Source organism: Larus michahellis, chromosome 13 (assembly GCF_964199755.1).
Source record: "Larus michahellis chromosome 13, bLarMic1.1, whole genome shotgun sequence".
In the NCBI taxonomy this organism is placed as follows: Eukaryota; Metazoa; Chordata; class Aves; order Charadriiformes; family Laridae; genus Larus; species Larus michahellis.
The window spans coordinates 15,661,301-15,681,055 of NC_133908.1; the positions used below are offsets into that span (position 1 = coordinate 15,661,301).

At 60.7% G+C, this 19,755-nt stretch overlaps 2 protein-coding genes and 2 gene segments (V, D, J or C); all 4 read right to left on the minus strand.

Moving 5' to 3' along the window:
* Nucleotides 1-9,692: 9,692 nt before the first annotated feature.
* LOC141750765 (Ig lambda chain V-1 region-like) lies at nucleotides 9,693-10,252 on the minus strand. The segment is given in 2 exon segments: nucleotides 9,693-10,012; nucleotides 10,147-10,252. Coding segments are annotated over 2 exon segments (366 nt in total).
* A 932-nt stretch (nucleotides 10,253-11,184) lies between these two features.
* On the minus strand, nucleotides 11,185-11,772 carry LOC141750578 (Ig lambda chain V-1 region-like). The segment is given in 3 exon segments: nucleotides 11,185-11,228; nucleotides 11,317-11,592; nucleotides 11,727-11,772. Coding segments are annotated over 3 exon segments (366 nt in total).
* Nucleotides 11,773-12,721: 949 nt separating this feature from the next.
* Nucleotides 12,722-15,115, minus strand: LOC141750675 (vacuolar protein sorting-associated protein 29-like). Its single transcript, XM_074606206.1, has 4 exons — nucleotides 15,071-15,115; nucleotides 14,524-14,712; nucleotides 13,790-14,025; nucleotides 12,722-13,196 (listed from the first exon to the last, which is right to left on the minus strand). The coding sequence occupies exons 1-4, from the start codon at nucleotides 15,071-15,073 to the stop codon at nucleotides 13,079-13,081; spliced, it is 546 nt and encodes a 181-aa protein (XP_074462307.1). The 5' UTR covers nucleotides 15,074-15,115; the 3' UTR covers nucleotides 12,722-13,078.
* Nucleotides 15,116-15,858: 743 nt separating this feature from the next.
* LOC141750715 (pre-B lymphocyte protein 3-like) lies at nucleotides 15,859-16,872 on the minus strand. The gene is made up of 2 exons (XM_074606320.1): nucleotides 16,799-16,872; nucleotides 15,859-16,575 (listed from the first exon to the last, which is right to left on the minus strand). The coding sequence occupies exons 1-2, from the start codon at nucleotides 16,845-16,847 to the stop codon at nucleotides 16,247-16,249; spliced, it is 378 nt and encodes a 125-aa protein (XP_074462421.1). The 5' UTR covers nucleotides 16,848-16,872; the 3' UTR covers nucleotides 15,859-16,246.
* Between the last annotated feature and the right edge of the window lie 2,883 nt (nucleotides 16,873-19,755).

Here is a 19,755-nt window from a genome sequence, read left to right on the forward strand (position 1 = left end):
GATCCGGAGAATCGCGAAGGGATGCCCGAGGGTCTGTTGTTGCTGTTGTAGATCACAGTGACAGGGGCAGTGCCAGGAACCAGCCATAGCTGTAGCTGCTCCCGGTGCAGGTGATCTTGACGGTTCCTCCCACGTCGGCTGACACCGAGGGGGGCGTCTGAGTCACCGCTGCCTGGACCAGGGAACCTGGAGAGGGAGAGGAGAGAGGGGAGAAGACCCGGGTCAGCCAGTGCCCCACAAGCACAGCCCTCCCCAGGCAGTGTGACAGGGACGGGGACCCTGTGCCCAAAGGTCCTAATGGCACAGAGGGACCACAGCCCACCAGGCAAAGCTCAAGGCTGGACCCCTGGGACCCGGTGAGGAGAGCTGTCAGAAGCAAGATGACGTGGTCACCAGCAGCAAGAGACAGTGGGGCAGACAACAAGGTAATGCCATGCCTTTTGTTGGGACAAGCAAGAAGTGTCCACAGCTCCAGAGTCACTTCCCAATTGGCATGGTACAATCAGGAGGACAGTCACAGCCATGACAGGCAGAGAGGATGCAAACCTGCCCCAGCCACAAAGCCCAGCTCAGCCATGAGTCATAAGGGCAGAAAAACCTGGTTTTAGCTCCTCTGCAGCTCATTCCCCACCACTCTGTATCACTGCACCAGCACCACTGCTGCTGTCCCAGCCACCACAGTAATAGACGACCTTGTCCTCCGCTTGGACCCCAGTGATGGTTAACGTGGACGTGGAGCCGGAGAATCGCGAAGGGATGCCCGAGGGTCTCTTGCTGCCATCGTAGATCACAGTGACAGGGGCAGTGCCAGGTTCCTTCTGCTGGTACCAACCAACATTGCTGCTGCTGCTGCTGCTACCCCCGGTGCAGGTGATCATGACAGTGCCTCCCACGGTGGTTGACATCGAGGGCGGCTGAGTCAGCGCTGCCTGGACCAGGGAACCTGGAGAGGGAGAGGAGAGAGGGGAGAAGACCCGGGTCAGCCAGTGCCCCACGAGCACAGCCCTCCCCGGGCCACGGGACAGGATCCCTGTCCCTAAAGTCCCTGATGCCACAGGAGGACCCACAGCTGAAGACTAGAGACCCATGACCTTGCAAGGAGAGCCTGCAGCAGTAGGGAAATGGAACACCACATTCTGAGGGAAAGGGACCTGGTTGTGGCTACAGAAACTTCTGGGGAGCAGAGCCCAGCCTGGCCCAAAGCAACCCAGCAGGGACAGGAGCAGCAGCAGGAGGATGGGGCTGCCAGGAGTAAAAGGCAGCAGGGCTGGGGATGAGGCAATGCCATTCCAATTATGGGGACAGGGAGAAGGAACCCCCAGCCCCAGAGTCACCTCCTGTACCTTGGGGCATGGAGGTGGGGACATTCAAAGTCATGACCTTGGACAGGGGACAGGAGTGCGCCGCAGCTCCACAGCCACAACTCTGCTCGGCCATGAGGGAAAAGGGCTGAAAACCTTCCTCTTCAATGCTGAGCTCTGTGTCTCACTTCCCCATTTCTCAGTGCCTCCACCACTCCGATCAGCACTGCTGCCGTCGGAGCTACCATAGAAATAGACGGCCTTGTCCTCGGCTTGGACCTCAGTGATGGTTAACGTGCCCGTGGAGCCAGACCAGGATCCGGAGAATCGCGAAGGGATGCCCGAGGGTCTCTGGTTGTTGCTATAGATCACTGACAGGGGCACTGCCAGGTTTCTGCTCATACCAGGTATAATAAACACTGCTGCCCCTGCAGCAGGGGATCTCATGGTTTGTCCCAGGTTTCCTGACATCGAGGGTGGGACAGGACCAGACCCCTGTGCTGAAACCCGAGACGGGTTCAGCGAGTCAGGCCAGGGCATCAAGCACTGCAAGGAAGAGGACTACAAAGCCACACAGACACCAGGCACAGCCACCTGCAGCACTGGGCAGCAAGGGCAGGGCAATGCGGGGGGACCTGCCAGGCCATCAAACAGGGACAGCAGAGACTCCTAACTGTCCTCTGTGATGGCAGGAGTTTTTTGTATAACTACCCCATTGCTCTGTGTCACCACGACACCAGCACTGCTGCTGCTGTCCCAGCCACCACAGTAATAGACGGCCTCGTCCTCTGCTCGGACCCCAGTGATGGTTAACGTGGACGTGGAGCCAGACGCAGAACTGGAGAATCGCGAAGGGATGCCCGAGGGTCTCTCATCATTCCAGTAGATCACAGTGACAGGGGCAGTGCCAGGAACCTTCTGCTGGAACCAGCCAACATAGCTGCTAACCCCGGTGCAGGTGATCTTGACGGTTCCTCCCACGGTGGTTGACATCGAGGGCGGCTGAGTCAGCGCTGCCTGGACCAGGGAACCTGGAGAGGGAGAGGAGAGAGGGGAGAAGACCCGGGTCAGCCAGTGCCCCACGAGCACAGCCCTCCCCGGGCAGCACAATGAGACCCATGAGCCCATTCTCCTTGGGTCTCCAGGGCACCTGAGACATGGGCGAGCACCACGAGGAGGAGAGGGGTCCAGGCCATGGCGCAATCCCACCAGCTACGTGTCCCCACGCCGATGGAGCTGTGTTGCGGACCCCGACTCCCTTTTAAGCCCCCGCTCGCCTGCGGCATGGCCCCTCCATGCAAATCTGAGCCCGCACTCAGGGCCAGATCCTGTCTGGGCACCCAGCAGGGCCAGGGCAGCTCCGGGCATGGGGCAGCAGCAGCGCCCCTCTGCCCCCAGCCCCAAACATCAGGACAAGATCCCACCGTTCCCACCCTCCTTCCATCGCATCCAGCTGCAGCCTTTCTACCTACCCAGCCCTTCTCCTGCCTGGTCATGGCCTTGGCGAGCAGAGGAGCCAGTGCCCAGCCCCACGCCTTCAAGCTCTACCCCACAGCCCAGCACCCTCTGGATGGGCTCAGGCCTCTCACAGGCGACCCCCAGGGCACATTGTGGTGCCTGTGGAGTGGCCCCAGTGGGCAGGGCCCTGGGCATGGACCTGCAAGCTCCCCTGGCCTGCAGATCTTGGTAGGCTGTCAGCTGCCCGGGCTTCCCACCAGCAGGGCTTTGCTCCCCCAGACTCCTCATCTGCGGGTCTGAAGGTGAAGCTTTGTCCTGGCCCCTTGGCTGGCAGCACCATCCTGCCTCTCCATGATGGGGCCGAGGTTTCAGCAGGCTGAACTCTCCCACGGTGATGCCCTGCAGCAGGGCACAGACCTTGCCGCAGTCAGGTCCTGCCAAAACACAGCCAAGTGCCCCTCTCCTGCAGCCCGGGCCAGCTGGGCTCCCCTAGACTGTGCCCAGCCAGCCCGCACCCACTGCACCACCAATGGCTCCTCCGCCCGCACCACCCCTGCCCAGGCCTTCCACGCGCCCACAGCACCAGGGCCCCCACAACAGCCCAGCGGTGCGACCTCCCTCCCTGCTGCACGGATCCAGCCGTTCCCTTGGCTGCAGGAGCCGCCGGATATCTCCATGCCGGGGCTCACATAGAGCCGCGCCAGCAGGACGCCTCCGGCCAGGGAGGAGCCCACCAGCAGCCACAGCACCTCATGGCAGCTCCAGGGGAAGGCAAGAGAGCGGGGGGGAGCAGGTACCAGTGACAAAGTGTGCCCTGGTGCAGCAAGGGACAGGGGCAGGAGGGCTGCTGGGGTCATCCCCTCCCCAAATGAGAGGGGACGGGCACAGACTGGGCACTCTCAGGGATGTCCAAGCCGGGACACCAGGCACAGCCACCCGCAGCACTGGGCAGCAAGGGCAGGGCCATGGCAGGGACCTGTCAGAGCATCAAATGGGGACAGCAGAGACTCCCATCTGCCCTCTGTGGTGGCAGGAGGTTTCCGTATCACTTCCCCATTGCTCTGTGTCACCTTATAGCTGCCGTCGTTGCCACCACAGTAATAGACGGCCTCGTCCTCCGCTTGGACCCCAGTGATGGTTAATGTGCCCGTGTTGCCGGACTTGGATCCGGAGAATCGCGAAGGGATGCCCGAGGGTCTGTTGTTGCTGTTGTAGATCACAGTGACAGGGGCAGTGCCAGGAACCTTCTGCTGGTACCAGCCAACACCACTGCTGCTGCTAACCCCGGAGCAGGTGATCTTGACAGTTCCTCCCACGTCGGCTGACACCGAGGGCGTCTGAGTCAGCGCTGCCTGGACCAGGGAACCTGGAGAGGGAGAGGAGAGAGGGGAGAAGACCCGGGTCAGCCAGTGCCCCACGAGCACAGCCCTCCCCGGGCAGTGTGACAGGGATGGGGACCCTGTGCCCAAAGGTCCTAATGGCACAGAGGGACCACAGCCCACCAGGCAAAGCTCAAGGCTGGACCCCTGGGACCCGGTGAGGAGAGCTGGCAGAAGCAAGATGACGTGGTCACCAGCAGCAAGAGACAGTGGGGCAGACAACAAGGTAATGCCATGCCTTTTGTTGGGACAAGCAAGAAGTGTCCACAGCTCCAGAGTCACTTCCCAATTGGCATGGTACAATCAGGAGGACAGTCACAGCCATGACAGGCAGAGAGGATGCAAACCTGCCCCAGCCACAAAGCCCAGCTCAGCCATGAGTCGTAAGGGCAGAAAAACCTGGTTTTAGCTCCTCTGCAGCTCATTCCCCACCACTCTGTATCACTGCACCAGCACCACTGCTGCTGTCCCAGCCACCACAGTAATAGACGGCCTCGTCCTCCGCTTGGACCCCAGTGATGGTTAACGTGGACGTGGAGCCGGAGAATCGCGAAGGGATGCCCGAGGGTCTCTTGCTGCCATCGTAGATCACAGTGACAGGGGCAGTGCCAGGAACCTTCTGCTGGTACCAACCAGCATATTCATAGCTGCTGCTAAGCCCGGTGCAGGTGATCTTGACGGTTCCTCCCACGGTGGCTGACACCGAGGGGGGCATCTGAGTCACCGCTGCTTGGACCAGGGAACCTGGAGAGGGAGAGGAGAGAGGGGAGAAGACCCGGGTCAGCCAGTGCCCCATGAGCACAGCCCTCCCTGGGCCACGGGACGTGGCCCCTGTCCCCAGAGGCCCCGGCCATGCGCAGCACCTGAGACATGGGCGAGCACTGCAAGGAAGAGATCCCACCAGCTATGTGTCCCCACACCGATGGGGCTGTGTCATGGAACCCAACTCCTTTCTAAACCCCCACCCTCCATGGAAATGTGCCCCACAATGGTCACTGGCAGCTCCTGTCCCAGTGCTCCCCTGCCCACTGCAGGCAAGTCTCTGGCCCACCAAAGGCGCTGAGATCATCTGGGCTGCCGGCTCCTTCCCCAACGCGGCTGCTGAGCTCTCACCTCAACCAGGGCCCAAAAAGTGACAGTCCCGGCCCAGGAGCACCATGGCCTCGCTCCTCTGGGAACGCACAGTGACAGAGGAGCTGGGAAAACCAGGAACTGCTTCAAAGCAGGGTGCCACAACTCGGCCGCTGTTAAGTGCCACAAGAGAACGGCAGAGAACTGGGATTTTGAAGGGGACTGGAAGCACACGAAGGCCAGGAGCTTCAAGGCTCCCAACAGCAAGGGGCTGCAGGGACTGCCCTGCACCAGGGGTTACAGCTGCACCTGGCTGTCCCCAGCCCCTCTGCCTCCTGCTGCCCCGGCAACCTCAGGACCGTGGTGCGGGGCCACACTGACACCGTGTGGGGACCAGAAGGACCGACCTCAGGGACAGCCCCGGAGGAACCGAGAGCACAGCCTGGCACGGGACTCTGCCCGTGCTGCCCCTCACCCCCGCCACAGCCTCCACCAAGTCCAGACACACCTCCAGCCCCTGCCACAACCCTCACGGCTTCTGCATGGGACCCTGCCCAAGGCACCCCGGGCTCACGCGGGACAGCAGCTCACACAGACACAGGGCCCTTGGGCGCCGTTCCTGTCACCAGAGGAGGGTGGCCATCGGCCCTGAACTGGCAGCGAGCCCAGGGACCAGAGCGGGACACCCACAGGTGACGACAGCGTGCCTCCCAACAACTTTGGGCCAAAGGACCGGCCACAGGACGAGACATTTTGAAGGCCGGAGCAACCGGCCACACCACAGGTCTGCACTACGTGAGCTGTGTCCCTTCCTCCAGCACCACCGTCAGGATCGCTGACACCCAGGCACAGCAGACAGAGCACCCACCCACCGCCACCCTCCAGATGCTGATCACCACTGCCGTCCTGGGCACAGGACACTGCTGCACCCGCAGCAGGGGATCTGGACGTTTTGTCCCAGGTTTCCTGGCATGGAGGGTGGGACAGGGCCAGACCCCTGGGCCCAAAGGCCACAGCCGCGTTCAGCGATTGTGGCCAGGGCACCAACCACTGCAAGGAAGAGGACCGCAGTTTCAGCAGGGCTGAACCCCCCTGGGGTGATGCCCCAGACGCAGCCGAGCTCGGAGGAGGGCAGGGGGGCACCCGGCAGGGCCCTGGGGGCCAGCCAGAGAGCGCAGGGGACCTCAGCCCGGCAGCACGGGACAGGGACAGGGCTGCTGGGGTCGTACCCAGCCCAAATGAGAGGGGACGGGCACAGACCTGGGGCTCTAAGCGATGGCTGGGGCAGTCACACCACACACAGCCACCTGCAGCACTGGGCAGGGCCGTCGTGGGGACAGGACTAACCATCAATCTGGGACAGCAGAGATTCCTAACTGGCCCCTGTGATGGCAGGAGTTTTTTGTATCACTCCCTCATGGCTCCATGGCACCAACATAGCTGCTGCTTACGTAGTTACCACAGTAATAGACGGCCTCGTCCTCCGCTTGGACCCCAGTGATGGTTAACGTTCCCGTGGAGCCAGACTTGGATCCGGAGAATCGCGAAGGGATGCCCGAGGGTCTCTTGTCATTGTAGTAGATCACGGTGACAGGGGCAGTGCCAGGTTCCTTCTGCTGGAACCAGCCATAGTAGCTGCCACCACTGGTGCAGGTGATCTTGACGGTTCCTCCCACGTTGGCTGACACCGAGGGGGGCGTCTGAGTCACCGCTGCCTGGACCAGGGAACCTGGAGAGGGAGAGGAGAGAGGGGAGAAGACCCGGGTCAGCCAGTGCCCCACGAGCACAGCCCTCCCTGGGCAGCGGGACGGGAAACACCACAGTCGGAGCAGAATGGAAGCAAAAACAGCCATGTGTGACCATGGGGAGAAGAGCGCAGCGCAGTGCACCGCAGCACAGAGGCAGCTCTGGCAGGACATGTTTGTCAGTGGCAAGAGGCAGTGGGGAGGGTGACAAGGCCACACTCTGAATTCTGTGGGGATGAGGACAATGGTTGCCAGGCACAGGGGAGACAAAGTAAACCTGCAGTTCTCTGGGACACAAAAGGGGGGACATTCACAGCCATGGCCGTGCAGAGGGGACAGGAACCTGCCTCAGCCCCACAGTCAGAACCCCAATCCGCTGGGAGGGAGAAGGGCTGAAACCTCTTCTCTGACTTTCGAGCCGATGTCTCACTTCCTATTACTCATCATCACCAGACACTATAGCCACTGCTGCTGCTGTCGTAGCCACCACAGTAATAGACGGCCTCATCCTCGGCTTGGACCCCAGTGATGGTTAACGTTCCCGTGGAGCCAGACTTGGATCCGGAGAATCGCGAAGGGATGCCCGAGGGTCTCTTGTCATTGTAGTAGATCACGGTGACAGGGGCAGTGCCAGGAACCTTCTGCTGGAACCAGCCATAGCTGCCGCTACTACCGGTGCAGGTGATCGTGACGGTTCCTCCCACGTCGGCTGACACCGAGGGGGGCATCTGAGTCACCGCTGCCTGGACCAGGGAACCTGGAGAGGGAGAGGAGAGAGGGGAGAAGACCCGGGTCAGCCAGTGCCCCACGAGCACAGCCCTCCCCGGGCAGCAGGACAGGGAAGGCCACAGTCAGAGAAAAACAGACCAGGACACAGTCACAGGCAAATCTGAGGAGCAGAGCCCAGCCCAACACACTCCATCATGGAGGGAGCACTGGCAGCAGCCGAATGACGTGGTCATCAGTAGCAAGAGCCTGCGGGGTGGGTGATAAGGCCACACTCTGAATTTTGTAGGGACAAGGCCAATGCTCCACAGCCACAAAGCCAGCTTGAGTTCTCTGGGACACGAAAGGGAGAACATTCACAGCCATGGCTGTACAGAGGGGACAGGAACCTGCCTCAGCCCCACAACCACAACTCTGCTTGGCCGCGAGGGAGAAGGGCTGAGACACTTCCTCTGATTTTCGAGCCGATGTCTCGCTTCCTATTACTCATCATCATCAGACACTATAGCCACTGCTGCTGCTGTCGTAGCCACCACAGTAATAGACGGCCTCGTCCTCCGCTTGGACCCCAGTGATGGTTAACGTGGCCGTGGTGCCGGACGTGGATCCGGAGAATCGCGAAGGGATGCCCGAGGGTCTCTTGTTGTTATCATAGATCACAGTGACAGGGGCAGTGCCAGGAACCTTCTGCTGGTACCACCCATAGTAGTTGTTGATCCTGGAGCAGGAGGTCCAGGTGTTCACTCTTGGGGACATGTGCATCAGGGGCAACTGAGCAGACGCTTCCTGGAGACATAGAGAGGGAGAGGAGAGAGGGGAGAAGATGGGGGTCAGCACGTGCCCCAGGAGAATGGCCCTCCCCGGGCAGCGGGACAGTTAGAGGGCTCCTCTGCCCTCAGGCTCACGGATGGGACACTCTGGCTGCAGCCCCAAGCCCAGGTACTCCCAGAGGGGTGGCTGTAGCCAGAGCCCAGACCCTCTCCCTGCCCACTGCCCCTCGGGGCACCCCTCATCCCTGTCACTGAGACCGGGCAGCCCAGGGGCACGGCCTGCCGTGGGCACCCAGCGTTTGTGGCAGCCTGGAGACAGCCCTGTGCATGGCCAAAATGGGGCCAGGTCCAGGCCAGCAGCCAGGGTCTGCAGGGCAGGGGGTCCCCAGTCAGTGGGAAGCAAAAGGGCACCAACTGCCCACCAGCTCTTCCCCACGCAGGGAAAGGAGCGGTAAAAACAGGAGAGAGAAAAATAATCTCAGCATCACGACGACCATGACCAAAACCACTGCTGTCGAAGCTACCACAGTAATAGACGGCCTCGTCCTCCGCTCGGACCCCAGTGATGGTTAACGTGGCCGTGGAGCCGGACTTGGATCCAGAGAATCGCGAAGGGATACCCGAGGGTCTCCTATCATTCCTGTAGATCACAGTGACAGGGGCAGTGCCAGGTTCCTTCTGCTGGTACCAGCCTGTATATCCGCTGCTAATCCCGGAGCAGGTGATCTTGACCGTTCCTCCCACATTGGCTGACACTGACGGTGGCTGAGTCAGCGCTGCCTGGACCAGGGAACCTGGAGAGGGAGAGGAGAGAGGGGAGAAGACCCGGGTCAGCCAGTGCCCCACGAGCACAGCCCTCCCCGGGCAGCGGGACGGGAAACACCACAGTCGGAGCAGAATGGAAGCAACAACAGCCATGTGTGACCATGGGGAGAAGAGCGCAGCGCAGTGCACCGCAGCACAGAGGCAGCTCTGGCAGGACGTGTTTGTCAGTAGCAAGAGGCAGTGGGGAGGGTGACAAGGCCACACTCTGAATTCTGTGGGGATGAGGACAATGGTTGCCAGGCACAGGGGAGACAAAGTAAACCTGCAGTTCTCTGGGACACAAAAGGGGGGACATTCACAGCCATGGCCATGCAGAGGGGACAGGAACCTGCCTCAGCCCCACAGTCACCAGGAGGGAGAAGGGCTGAAACCCTTCCTCTGATTTGGAGCCTGTGTCTCACTTCTGATTATTCATCGTCACCAGACACCATAGCTGCTGACACTGCTGTCGTAGCTACCACAGTAATAGACGGCCTCGTCCTCCGCTTGGACCCCAGTGATGGTTAACGTGGCCGTGGAGCCGGACGTGGATCCGGAGAATCGTGAAGGGATGCCCGAGGGTCTATTGGTGTTGCGATAGATCACAGTGACAGGGGCAGTGCCAGGAACCTTCTGCTGGTACCAGCCAGCATAAGCATAGCTGCTGTCAAGCCCAGAGCAGGTGATCTTGACGGTTCCTCCCACGTCGGCTGACACCGAGGGGGGCGTCTGAGTCAGCGCTGCCTGGACCAGGGAACCTGGAGAGGGAGAGGAGAGAGGGGAGAAGACCCGGGTCAGCCAGTGCCCCACGAGCACAGCCCTCCCCGGGCAGCGGGACGTGGTCTCTTTCCCCAAAGGCCCCAGTCGGGCGCAGCGAGTCTGGCCAGGGCACCTGAGACATGGGCGAGCACCACGAGGAGGAGAGGGGTCCAGGCCATGGCGCGATCCCACCAGCTACGTGTCCCCACGCCGATGGAGCTGTGACATGGACCGAACTCTGGCCCAGCTCCCAGCCCTTGGCATGTCCCACCTCTTGGCGCTGAGGACGCAGTTTGAGCAGGGCTGAACCATCCTGGGGTGATGCCCCGGGGGCTCCTGGCACGGCCGGGCTGGGAGGAGGGCAGGGGGACACCCAGCAGGGCCCTGGGTGCCAGATGGGGAGTGCAGGGGACCTCGGCCCAGGCGACCAGGAGCTTCAAGGCCACCTAACAGCAAGGCTACAGGAGCACCCAGGTCCTGCAACCACAAAGGGAGATGGGGGTCTCCAGCAGCCTCACAGCAACCACAAATAGACTTGGGCTGGAGTTGATACCAATCAAGTGCAGGTAGCATCCACCCACACGTGTCCGGGTAGGGGCAGCCCCTCTGCAACCTGATGACAGCACGGGTCACAGCAGCCTCCAAAGCGGTCTGTAGAGACTGCCCTGCACCAGGGGTTACAGCTGCACCTGGCTGTCCCCAGCCCCTCTGCCTCCTGCTGCCCCGGCAACCTCAGGACCGTGGTGCGGGGCCACACTGACACCGTGTGGGGACCAGAAGGACCGACCTCAGGGACAGCCCCGGAGGAACCGAGAGCACAGCCTGGCACGGGACTCTGCCCGTGCTGCCCCTCACCCCCGCCACAGCCTCCACCAAGTCCAGACACACCTCCAGCCCCTGCCACAACCCTCACGGCTTCTGCATGGGACCCTGCCCAAGGCACCCCGGGCTCACGCGGGACAGCAGCTCACACAGACACAGGGCCCTTGGGCGCCGTTCCTGTCACCAGAGGAGGGTGGCCATCGGCCCTGAACTGGCAGCGAGCCCAGGGACCAGAGCGGGACACCCACAGGTGACGACAGCGTGCCTCCCAACAACTTTGGGCCAAAGGACCGGCCACAGGACGAGACATTTTGAAGGCAGGAGCAACCGGCCACACCACAGGTCTGCACTACGTGAGCTGTGTCCCTTCCTCCAGCACCACCGACAGGATCGCTGACACCCAGGCACAGCAGACAGAGCACCCACCCACTGCCACCCTGTGGGGCACCTGGATGATGACCAGCACTGCCGTCCCTGCTACCACAGTAATAGACGGCCTCGTCCTCCGCTTGGACCCCAGTGATGGTTAACGTGGCCGTGGAGCCAGACGCAGAACCGGAGAATCGCGAAGGGATGCCCGAGGGTCTGCTGCTGCTACCATAGATCACAGTGACAGGGGCAGTGCCAGGAACCTTCTGCTGGAACCAGCCAACACCATAGCTGCTGCTAACCCCGGTGCAGGTGATCTTGACAGTTCCTCCCACGTCGGCTGACACCGAGGAGGGCGTCTGAGTCACCGCTGCCTGGACCAGGGAACCTGGAGAGGGAGAGGAGAGAGGGGAGAAGACCCGGGTCAGCCAGTGCCCCACGAGCACAGCCCTCCCCGGGCAGCGCAATGAGACCCATGAGCCCATTCTCCTTGTCCGGGCGCAGCGAGACTGGCCAGGGCACCTGAGACATGGGCGAGCACCACAAGGAGGAGAGGGGCCCAGGCCATGGCGCGATCCCACCAGCTACGTGTCCCCACGCCGATGGAGCTGTGTCGTGGACCCCGACTCCCTCTTAAACTCCCTCCCCTCCAGGTACAGCCCTGTGTGGAAATAACAGCCCCACAGCGTTTGCTGGCTGCTCCTGCCCAGTGCTCCCCTCCCCAGAGCAGGCAGGTCTCTGGCCCACGAAAGGCACCACGGTCACTGGGAGCTGACGGCTCCCTGTGCCACTCAGCTGGGAAAACAGGTCCTGCCTCACACTGGGGCACCGCAGGCAGCTTTCTCTCAGGAGCTACATGACTGCGACCAGCAGGAATGAGGTGTCTGGGCAAATGCTCCTCAGCTGTGGCCTTGGTAAATACAAGCTCAGCCAAGACACACGCCAAGGGAAGGCAGGGACGCTTTTCTGCCCCACCCAGCTGAAGCACCCTCTGCAGCCCGGTCTGCTACCCTGGCATCACCCCCCACCCGTCGAGCATCCCTCTGCGGCAGCACAGCTCCTCCAGCCGCGCTCCCCTTCCCCTCTGCCCCAGGCACTTCTCCACGGGGCTCCGTGGCAGCACCGCACCAGCACCCCATGACACGGCGCACCCCACTGCAGGCTGCTGCCCCTGCGCCACCCGGGACAGGACAGGACTGCGCCACAGCAGCGAGGCTCCTGCTGCTCAGCACCGCCACAGTGATGAGAAGAGTAGCCCTGGCCTCTGCTAGCTCTGGAGCACGCGGACAAACACCCAGCTCCACCACACCACCCTTCCCAGACCCGCCTCTGCCTGTCTGTGCTGCCCCTAAGTAGGAGGTGGGATGAGTCTGCTCAACCTGAGTCCTCAGGCCTCTCTGACAGAGAAAAGTTTCAAACTTGCTGCAAACAGCAGCTTCCTTTCAGCCCCCAGAGCCAACTCACACCAAATTCCAGCCCCCCTTCACCTTTAAGAAGCATATCAAAGAGGACCTGGACACATGAAGACAGGGATTTATTATTCTATGTTCATCTTAACAGAAGAGGTTCAATGTTGAGCTACCGTGACCCTCTGTGACTCCCTTAGGCCAGGAACACAACATCTCCTCCTTAAACACAGGATATTTTCCACAGGCCTCTTTCTGTTAGTCAGCAGTTTCATCCGCTTCAAGTTCTGGTTGGGAACCAGGACTGACGGGTTTTTTTACAAGCTCACAAGCAACCAAGCGTTGTGGTCGCTTCACGGTCACACGCCGCAGCAGCAGCACCCCCCCGTGGCCTGCCTCCACTTCGACCGAGCTGGGAAGAGCAGGAAGAAAGGCGGTGAGAAGTCAACACGCAGGTTTGAACATGATTCAGTACTTCTTGAACTCAATTCTTTCTACTTTCACATCATCCTCAATTAGCTGGTATACGTAAGTCACAACTGTGGACGCCTGGATATCCATCAGTACAAATGATGGGATGATGTTCCTGGAAAGAAAACATACTTTGTCAATCATCTTCCCAATTAGCTTACACTTCTTGCTATTAACATAGCTTATGTTTAGTATTCTAATACGCTTGGTCGCCAAGGGCTGCAGCGGTCTGGGAAACACTGCAGTTTGCAGGCACCGACAGGAGCTTCTCCAGCACAGCTGCACTTAGCCCAGAACAGCCCTCCAGGCTCTCAACAGCCTAAGTCGGGTCAGGCTCCGACTCTTAGCTGGCAGTGCCTCCAGAAGTGAGATTGCCTACAAAATATTAGCATGCAGCTTCTGTGACGACACCACAAAGCAAAATGGCTTCAAGAAGCTGCTGCAACTCCCCCTCTCCAGGCCCAGGAAGCAGCCCCAGGCACACCGCTGCCAGGCTGTCATGCCCAATGCCTGGGCGAAGCAAAACCCTGGCAGCAGGGGAGCCCTGTTGCATTCCCCGGGAAGAGAGAAAGCTGGCCTCCTGCTCCTCACAGCACCTCACAGCGCTCTGCAGCACGGTGGCCAGACACTTGCAGGTGAACAAACACATTTCAGGTAACGCCTACAGGCTCTGCCACGCTGGGCAGCTCAGGACCCCCCTTCACTCACGTTTCCAAAGCACTGTAGGCTCCTGTAGCTGATCCTGGGTTGATGTAGAATTTGTTTTCATGTTCAAATGCTTCAAATCTGTGTGTGTGTCCTGAGATGAGAATGTCCACATCCAGTTGCCTCTGCAGCAGTGCCAGGCTGGCCACATCACCCCAGGGAATAACTTGATGGCCGTGAATCAGCCCGATTCTGAACTGCCCAACAGTTACAACCTTCTCCTCAGGATAATTCAGGCTCTGAGAAAGAGAAAGGCAGGTTCCTGCATTCCAAGACACGAATCCGCTTTTTGCTATTCAAGTGCACAGGCCTCTTTCAATGTGTGGGCCCACTGGATGCTTGTACCACAGCCCAGCAAGAGCAGCTGCAGAGCAGAGAGTGGGGACTTTGCACACAAGTCAGGCTAACCAGCAGTAAAGAAACACACACAAGCCCCCAGTTCCTGCAACTACAGAGTCAGCTGGAAGATTGCAGCAGCCTCACAGGAATCACAAACAGACTTGTGCCAGAGTTCACATGAATCAAGTACATGGATTACCCCCACGCGCCCCATCTCCCCTGCTGCAATTGCAACAAGAAAGGTCTAGAAAATAATTTTGCCTTACTCATCCCTACTTCCTATCTTGGTGAATTACTGTCTAGGAATTGCTAGTGCTGAAGGACTCCCCGGGTTTCATCGAGACAACCACAGCATGCAGGAAAATGGGCTGAGGAATTAAGAGCAGCCAGAACATTACCTCTGAGTCCCCCCTAACAACATGGATGTCCCCAGCCAGAGTCCTGAGGTAGTCATAGCTCTCCTTGGTGCAGAGGTTTCCTGTACACAAGATGTGCTGAATCTTTCCTGGAACCAGCAACTTCTTGAACTTCACCGGTAGACCGCTGCACCGGTGTGGGATGTGAAGGTCCCCTAATACTAACACCAACTTTGTACATAGCAGGAGAAAACAGAGTTTTAACACAGGTTACTTAACACAAAAAGCACAAAACCTTTTTGCCACTCCAGGGCGTTTGCAAAGCCCGGCAAACCATTACAGGCCCAGCAGGGATTTCTTTCAGATTCAGCTTTGAGGGAACCCCCCAGCACGCCCGAGCTGCCCCGCACAGACAGCCCAGCCTGCTCCCACCCGGGCAGAGCCAGGCGCCCTCACTCCCGCATGTAGCCGGCGGTGAGGGAACGCGCTGCCCGGGGCGGACCAAGGCGGCGGACCGGGCCAAGCGGCCTCCCCGCGCTGAACCTGCGGGCCCGGCGGCGGAGGGAGGCGGGCCCCGACCCCCGCTCACCATCCTGCTCCTCCGCGCAGCTCCGCCCACCCCGTTACCCCGACGCGCAGCGACGTAACCAGGACGTGACGCGTCTCCTTTTCCTCCTCACCCAACCAATGGCAGCGCCAGCAGCTCCCCACGTGACGCCGGCGCCGGTGGAAGCGGCCTAATGCCCGCCCCTGGGGGTGCGCGCGGGGCTGGGCATGCGCGGCGGGGCGGCGCGGCCGGCGGCGGGCCGGGGAGCGATTCGGTGCGATTAATGGGTTTTTAATGAAATCTGTGGGATTTTTGTGGAAAAACGGATTCTCTTTCTGTGCGGAAACGCTCAGACAAAGTGCCCACAAGCGCCCGTGCCGTTAAACGTGTCCTTCTCCCCTCAGGCGCCGATGGGGGGCGCGGGGGCTGCGAGGGGAGATGGCGGCCAGGGGAGGCACGGGGGGCCGTGGGGCGGCGTTGGGGGTGCTGTGGAGGGGATAGGTCCTTGCGGCGGGGCTCGGAGCCCTCCGCAGGCAGGGCGCTGTGGGCGGGGGTCTCCGGAGGGGCCGGGCTCTGCCAGGGGTGGGTGACACGGCTCCATCCGGGCCCGAGAGACCCCGCCGGGGTGGACGCCATAGTGCCTTCGTCTCAGCTTCCCGGCTCCGCTGCCCTGGGCATGGCGCCCAAGGGGCTCCTGGGGAGGCCACAGACATAGAACCAGAATGGTTGAGGTTGGAAGGGACCTTTAAGATCATAGAGGCCAACCACCAACCCAACACTGCCAAAACCCCCACTAGACCGTGTCCCTCAGCACCATGTCTACGCCGTGTAGCGAAAGATTAACCTTTATTGTCAGATGAGCCAAACTGCGCCGAAGCCCAAGCCGGGATCAAGCCCGCATTGTGCCAAGCACTGCAAGAGCCCCAGACAGCCCAGCCAGGGCAGAGCTCTCCATCCTCCCACTGTGGCGAGCGATCCCCGCTCCTCTGCCTTCCTGGGCTGAGCCCTGGCAGGTCTCACTCCGTGCCGGGCTCTCTGATGCTCCGTGGGGGACGTTTGGGGACGAAGAGGAGGTTGCTGCACCTCGCAGCCCAACGCGGCGCTGCTGGGCTCGCTCAAGCATGCAAGGGGGTCTTTTTCCATTCCTGCCATTCTCCCTGTTGAGGGCTGTGCGTCAGGGTTGCAAGGGAAAACGCAGAAAGCTTTTGTTCCCCATTTCTAAAACCAGTTGAAGGCACGTAACAGGGAGCAGTAATAGTTGCCGTTGTCTTCATGGCGGGCAGATGCGATCATGAGGATGCAGGCATTGCTGGCGAGGTCTTTGGTAGCAGAGAAGCGGTCGGGAATCTTGGCGGACTTGTGCTTATCTCGCTCGGAGTTGTAGTAGAGCAGATACCTCAGGGAGTGCCCCGGGCGCTGCTGGTACCAGGAGATGCCGAACTCGCTGATATTGTACTGGGGGCTGAGGGTGCAGGACAGCCGGGCGGTCTGCCCGGGCAGCACCGACACGGAGGACGGCTGGGTCAGCACAGGTTGAGCCCTGGCAGCTGCACACACCAAGGATGCAGTTACTGATGGGCCCAGCCATGTCCCCCATCCCCCTCAGCCCCAGCATGTCCCCCTGCTCCCTTGAGGCAACCCCGCTACCCAACCTCCATCCTGCTCATCACTCAGCCCTGGAGCAAAATGCCCTCCTCAGACGAACATCCCCCTTGTACAGCCTGCAGTGCCCCCCCCAGACAGCAGCTAGCTCAGCCACACCTCCCTTACCTGTCCCCACCGTCACAACCAGCAGCAGGACCATGAAGCCCAGGGCCATGGCAGGAAGCAGAGGAAGGGTGGCTGTTTCGGAGAGGGTCTGAGGTGCTACACGAACAGGTCGCTGTGCTGCTGGCGCCGGTGAGGCGTATGTAAATGACACAGGGGGCTTGGGGACTCCAGCTCCCCGCGCCACTCGCTTTGCTGCAGCTGGGCTTCAGGGCCGGGGCTCAAAGCAGCGGGGGGAGAGCTGAGTGCTGCGACCCACCACCCACCTTCGCCCCAGGCTGGGCCATTTCCTCCAGCTGCAGGGATGCACGCACAGCCCACCCACCACCCTCAGCACTGGGGTACCGTGGGGAGGCATCACCGACCACCTCTCCTCTTGGGAGGGGCGCAGAGAGGTTTCCCTGTGGTCCTACACTCAGACCTTTTGCCTTGAGCCTTCTGACACCAGGCCAGGAGCCTGGGCCACACCGTGCCAAGGATGCCCTGTGGTAGCCGCAGGCTGGGGGCCAGACGGCTCTGCTGCCCCCAGGAAGAATGAAAGACGGGACATGCCAGAGGCCCCCAGCAGCTGTCTCATTGCCAAAGCAATATGGGGGGAGTTGCTGCTCTCTTCTCCGTACAGCTCCATCGCTGTGACAAGAATGACTGCCCCACAGCACGGGCTGGGAGCTGCTGACGGCGCTGGGAACTGCTGCCTCTTTGCCGGGGCCACCTCAGAAAGAGCAGCCACAGACAAATGTGCGGGGGTGGCTGCTGAAGTCACCTGCCGAAAGGCATTTCCCAAGGGAGGTGGTGCAGTGAGACGTGGCTGCAGCACAGCTGGTGCCTTGTGTGGAAAGACAGCAGACCGTTATAGCAAAAGGCTGCCAGGCTCACCGGGCGTAAAGCCCCTCCTGTCTGTTACACCCATCAGGGTGGCCCAGAGACACCACATGACACAGCCAGCCACAGCCGAGGGCTGACCTCCTCCTAGCACGTCTCTGCGTCCTGCAGCCCCAGCCCGTGGCAGTCCCCCGCAGCAGGGTGGCCAGCAGGCGCTCTGCAGTGTCCCATAACCCGTGGGTACCTCCTGCCCTCCACAGGCAGGCTCAGCACCTCCCAATGCCACCACATCACCACCCAGCGATGGCCCCTTCCCTCCCCTCTGCAGCACCCAGCCCTGCTCCCACGGTGTCCCCAAACCAACGATGTTTGCAAATGGTTCCTGATGTGGCTGGTCCGTGTGTGCTCCAGGTTTGCGGGAAAACAGCGCTGTGAGACAGAGCCCTGCATCGTCAGAACACCCCGGCACCGTGTCTACGGCACAGGCAGATCCCAAAGAGGATCCACCATCATCCAAGGATGTGATGCAGCAAGCTGGATGCTTGCTTTGCTGCGCCACGCTGCAGTGCTCTGCACAAGGGCTGGTGCGCCCAACGACTCGTCTATTTTTTACACATTCTCAGTTGGTCTGAAAAAAGCAATTACCCACACAACCTTGGCCTATTTAATGTGACACGGTCTCCCTTGGGAGTAGCAAGGGGAAAATGAGAGTGAAAGGTGGTGACCGGGGCAATCAGCGCAGTGGTAGCACAGATGCCATGGAGCAGGGATGGCACCTGCAGCGCCACGAAGCAGCGAGCTGCCAGTTCAACCTGATGGGGCCATACAGCACCTCGCACAGCTGGGCTGCAGGGGCTGCTGCCGTACAGGAAGGGCTGGTGTACACCTGCCAGGTGTGAGTGCCACACAGCAGCCCCTGCACGTGCGTGAGGCCTGTCTGTGTCCCACCTGTGCCCATCCAGGCAAACCTGCTGTATCAGACCCATTAGAGCCTGCTTACAGCAGGCAGCAATGGCTGCTCGAGGCCAGCTCCAGAGCCCGTTCAAGGCTGGGGCTCTGCCTCGGTGTCTTCTGGCCCTGTGAAGCCATTGCAGCACCTCAGCAGTACCCAGCCCCTGAGCCCATGCAGGTATGAGCTCACTGCAGACGCAGCCCCAGCTGCTGCCCACCAGCACGCCCCAGACTCTGAAAGGCGGTGGCAGGGTGAGCATGAGTCACGCCGCACGTGTGTCTGTCATGGTGTAACACCAGCCGGCAACCAGGACCACGCAGCCGCTCGCTCGCTCCCCCCCGGTGGGATGGGGAGAGAATCGGAAGAGCTGGGTCGAGATAAAGACAGTTTAATAAGTAAAGCAAGAGCCACACACGCAAGCAAAGCAAAACAAGGAATTCCTTCACTACTTCCCATGGCAGCTGGGTGTTCAGTCATCGCCAGGACAACAGGGCTCCATCACGTGTGATGGTGAGTTAGGAAGACAAACGCCATCACTTCGAATGTCCCCCTCTTCCTTCTTCCCCCAGCTTTGTATACTGAGCATGGTGCCATATGGCATGGAATATCCCTGGGGTCACTTGGGGTCAGCTGTGTCCCCTCCCAACTTCTTGTGCCCCCCCAGCCCTCGCTGGCAGGTGGCGTGAGGAGCAGAAAAGGCCTTGACTGCTTAGCAACAACCAGAAACATTAGTGTGTCATCACCAGTATTCCCATCCCAAACCCGAAACACAGCACTATACCAGCTGCTAGTAAGAAACTCCATCCCAGCCGCAATCACACCAGTGTCCCAGTTCCCCGCAGCAGCGCTGGGCTCAGCTAGGAGCAGGGTGGGCAGATCTGGCACCATCACAGCCAGTCGAACAAACCAGGGGGGCAGGAAACACCACAATACCACAAAAAGTCTGAAATTCAGAGGAGCTGGGACCACACGGAGCAGGCAGCCATCCCAACAGGCTGTTGTTTAGCCCAGTCCCTGCTCTACCCTCCCTTTCCCACTCCCTGGCTGCGGGAGGCTTGGGAACCTGCGGGGGCCATTCCCCGTTGCCGGGAAATCTGGCTACTGAAACCATGGCAGCGTTGGCTGGAAACGCAGCCCCTCCCCTGGGCTCTCCAGCAGCTAACGCCATCGGGCATTTTGTCATCCC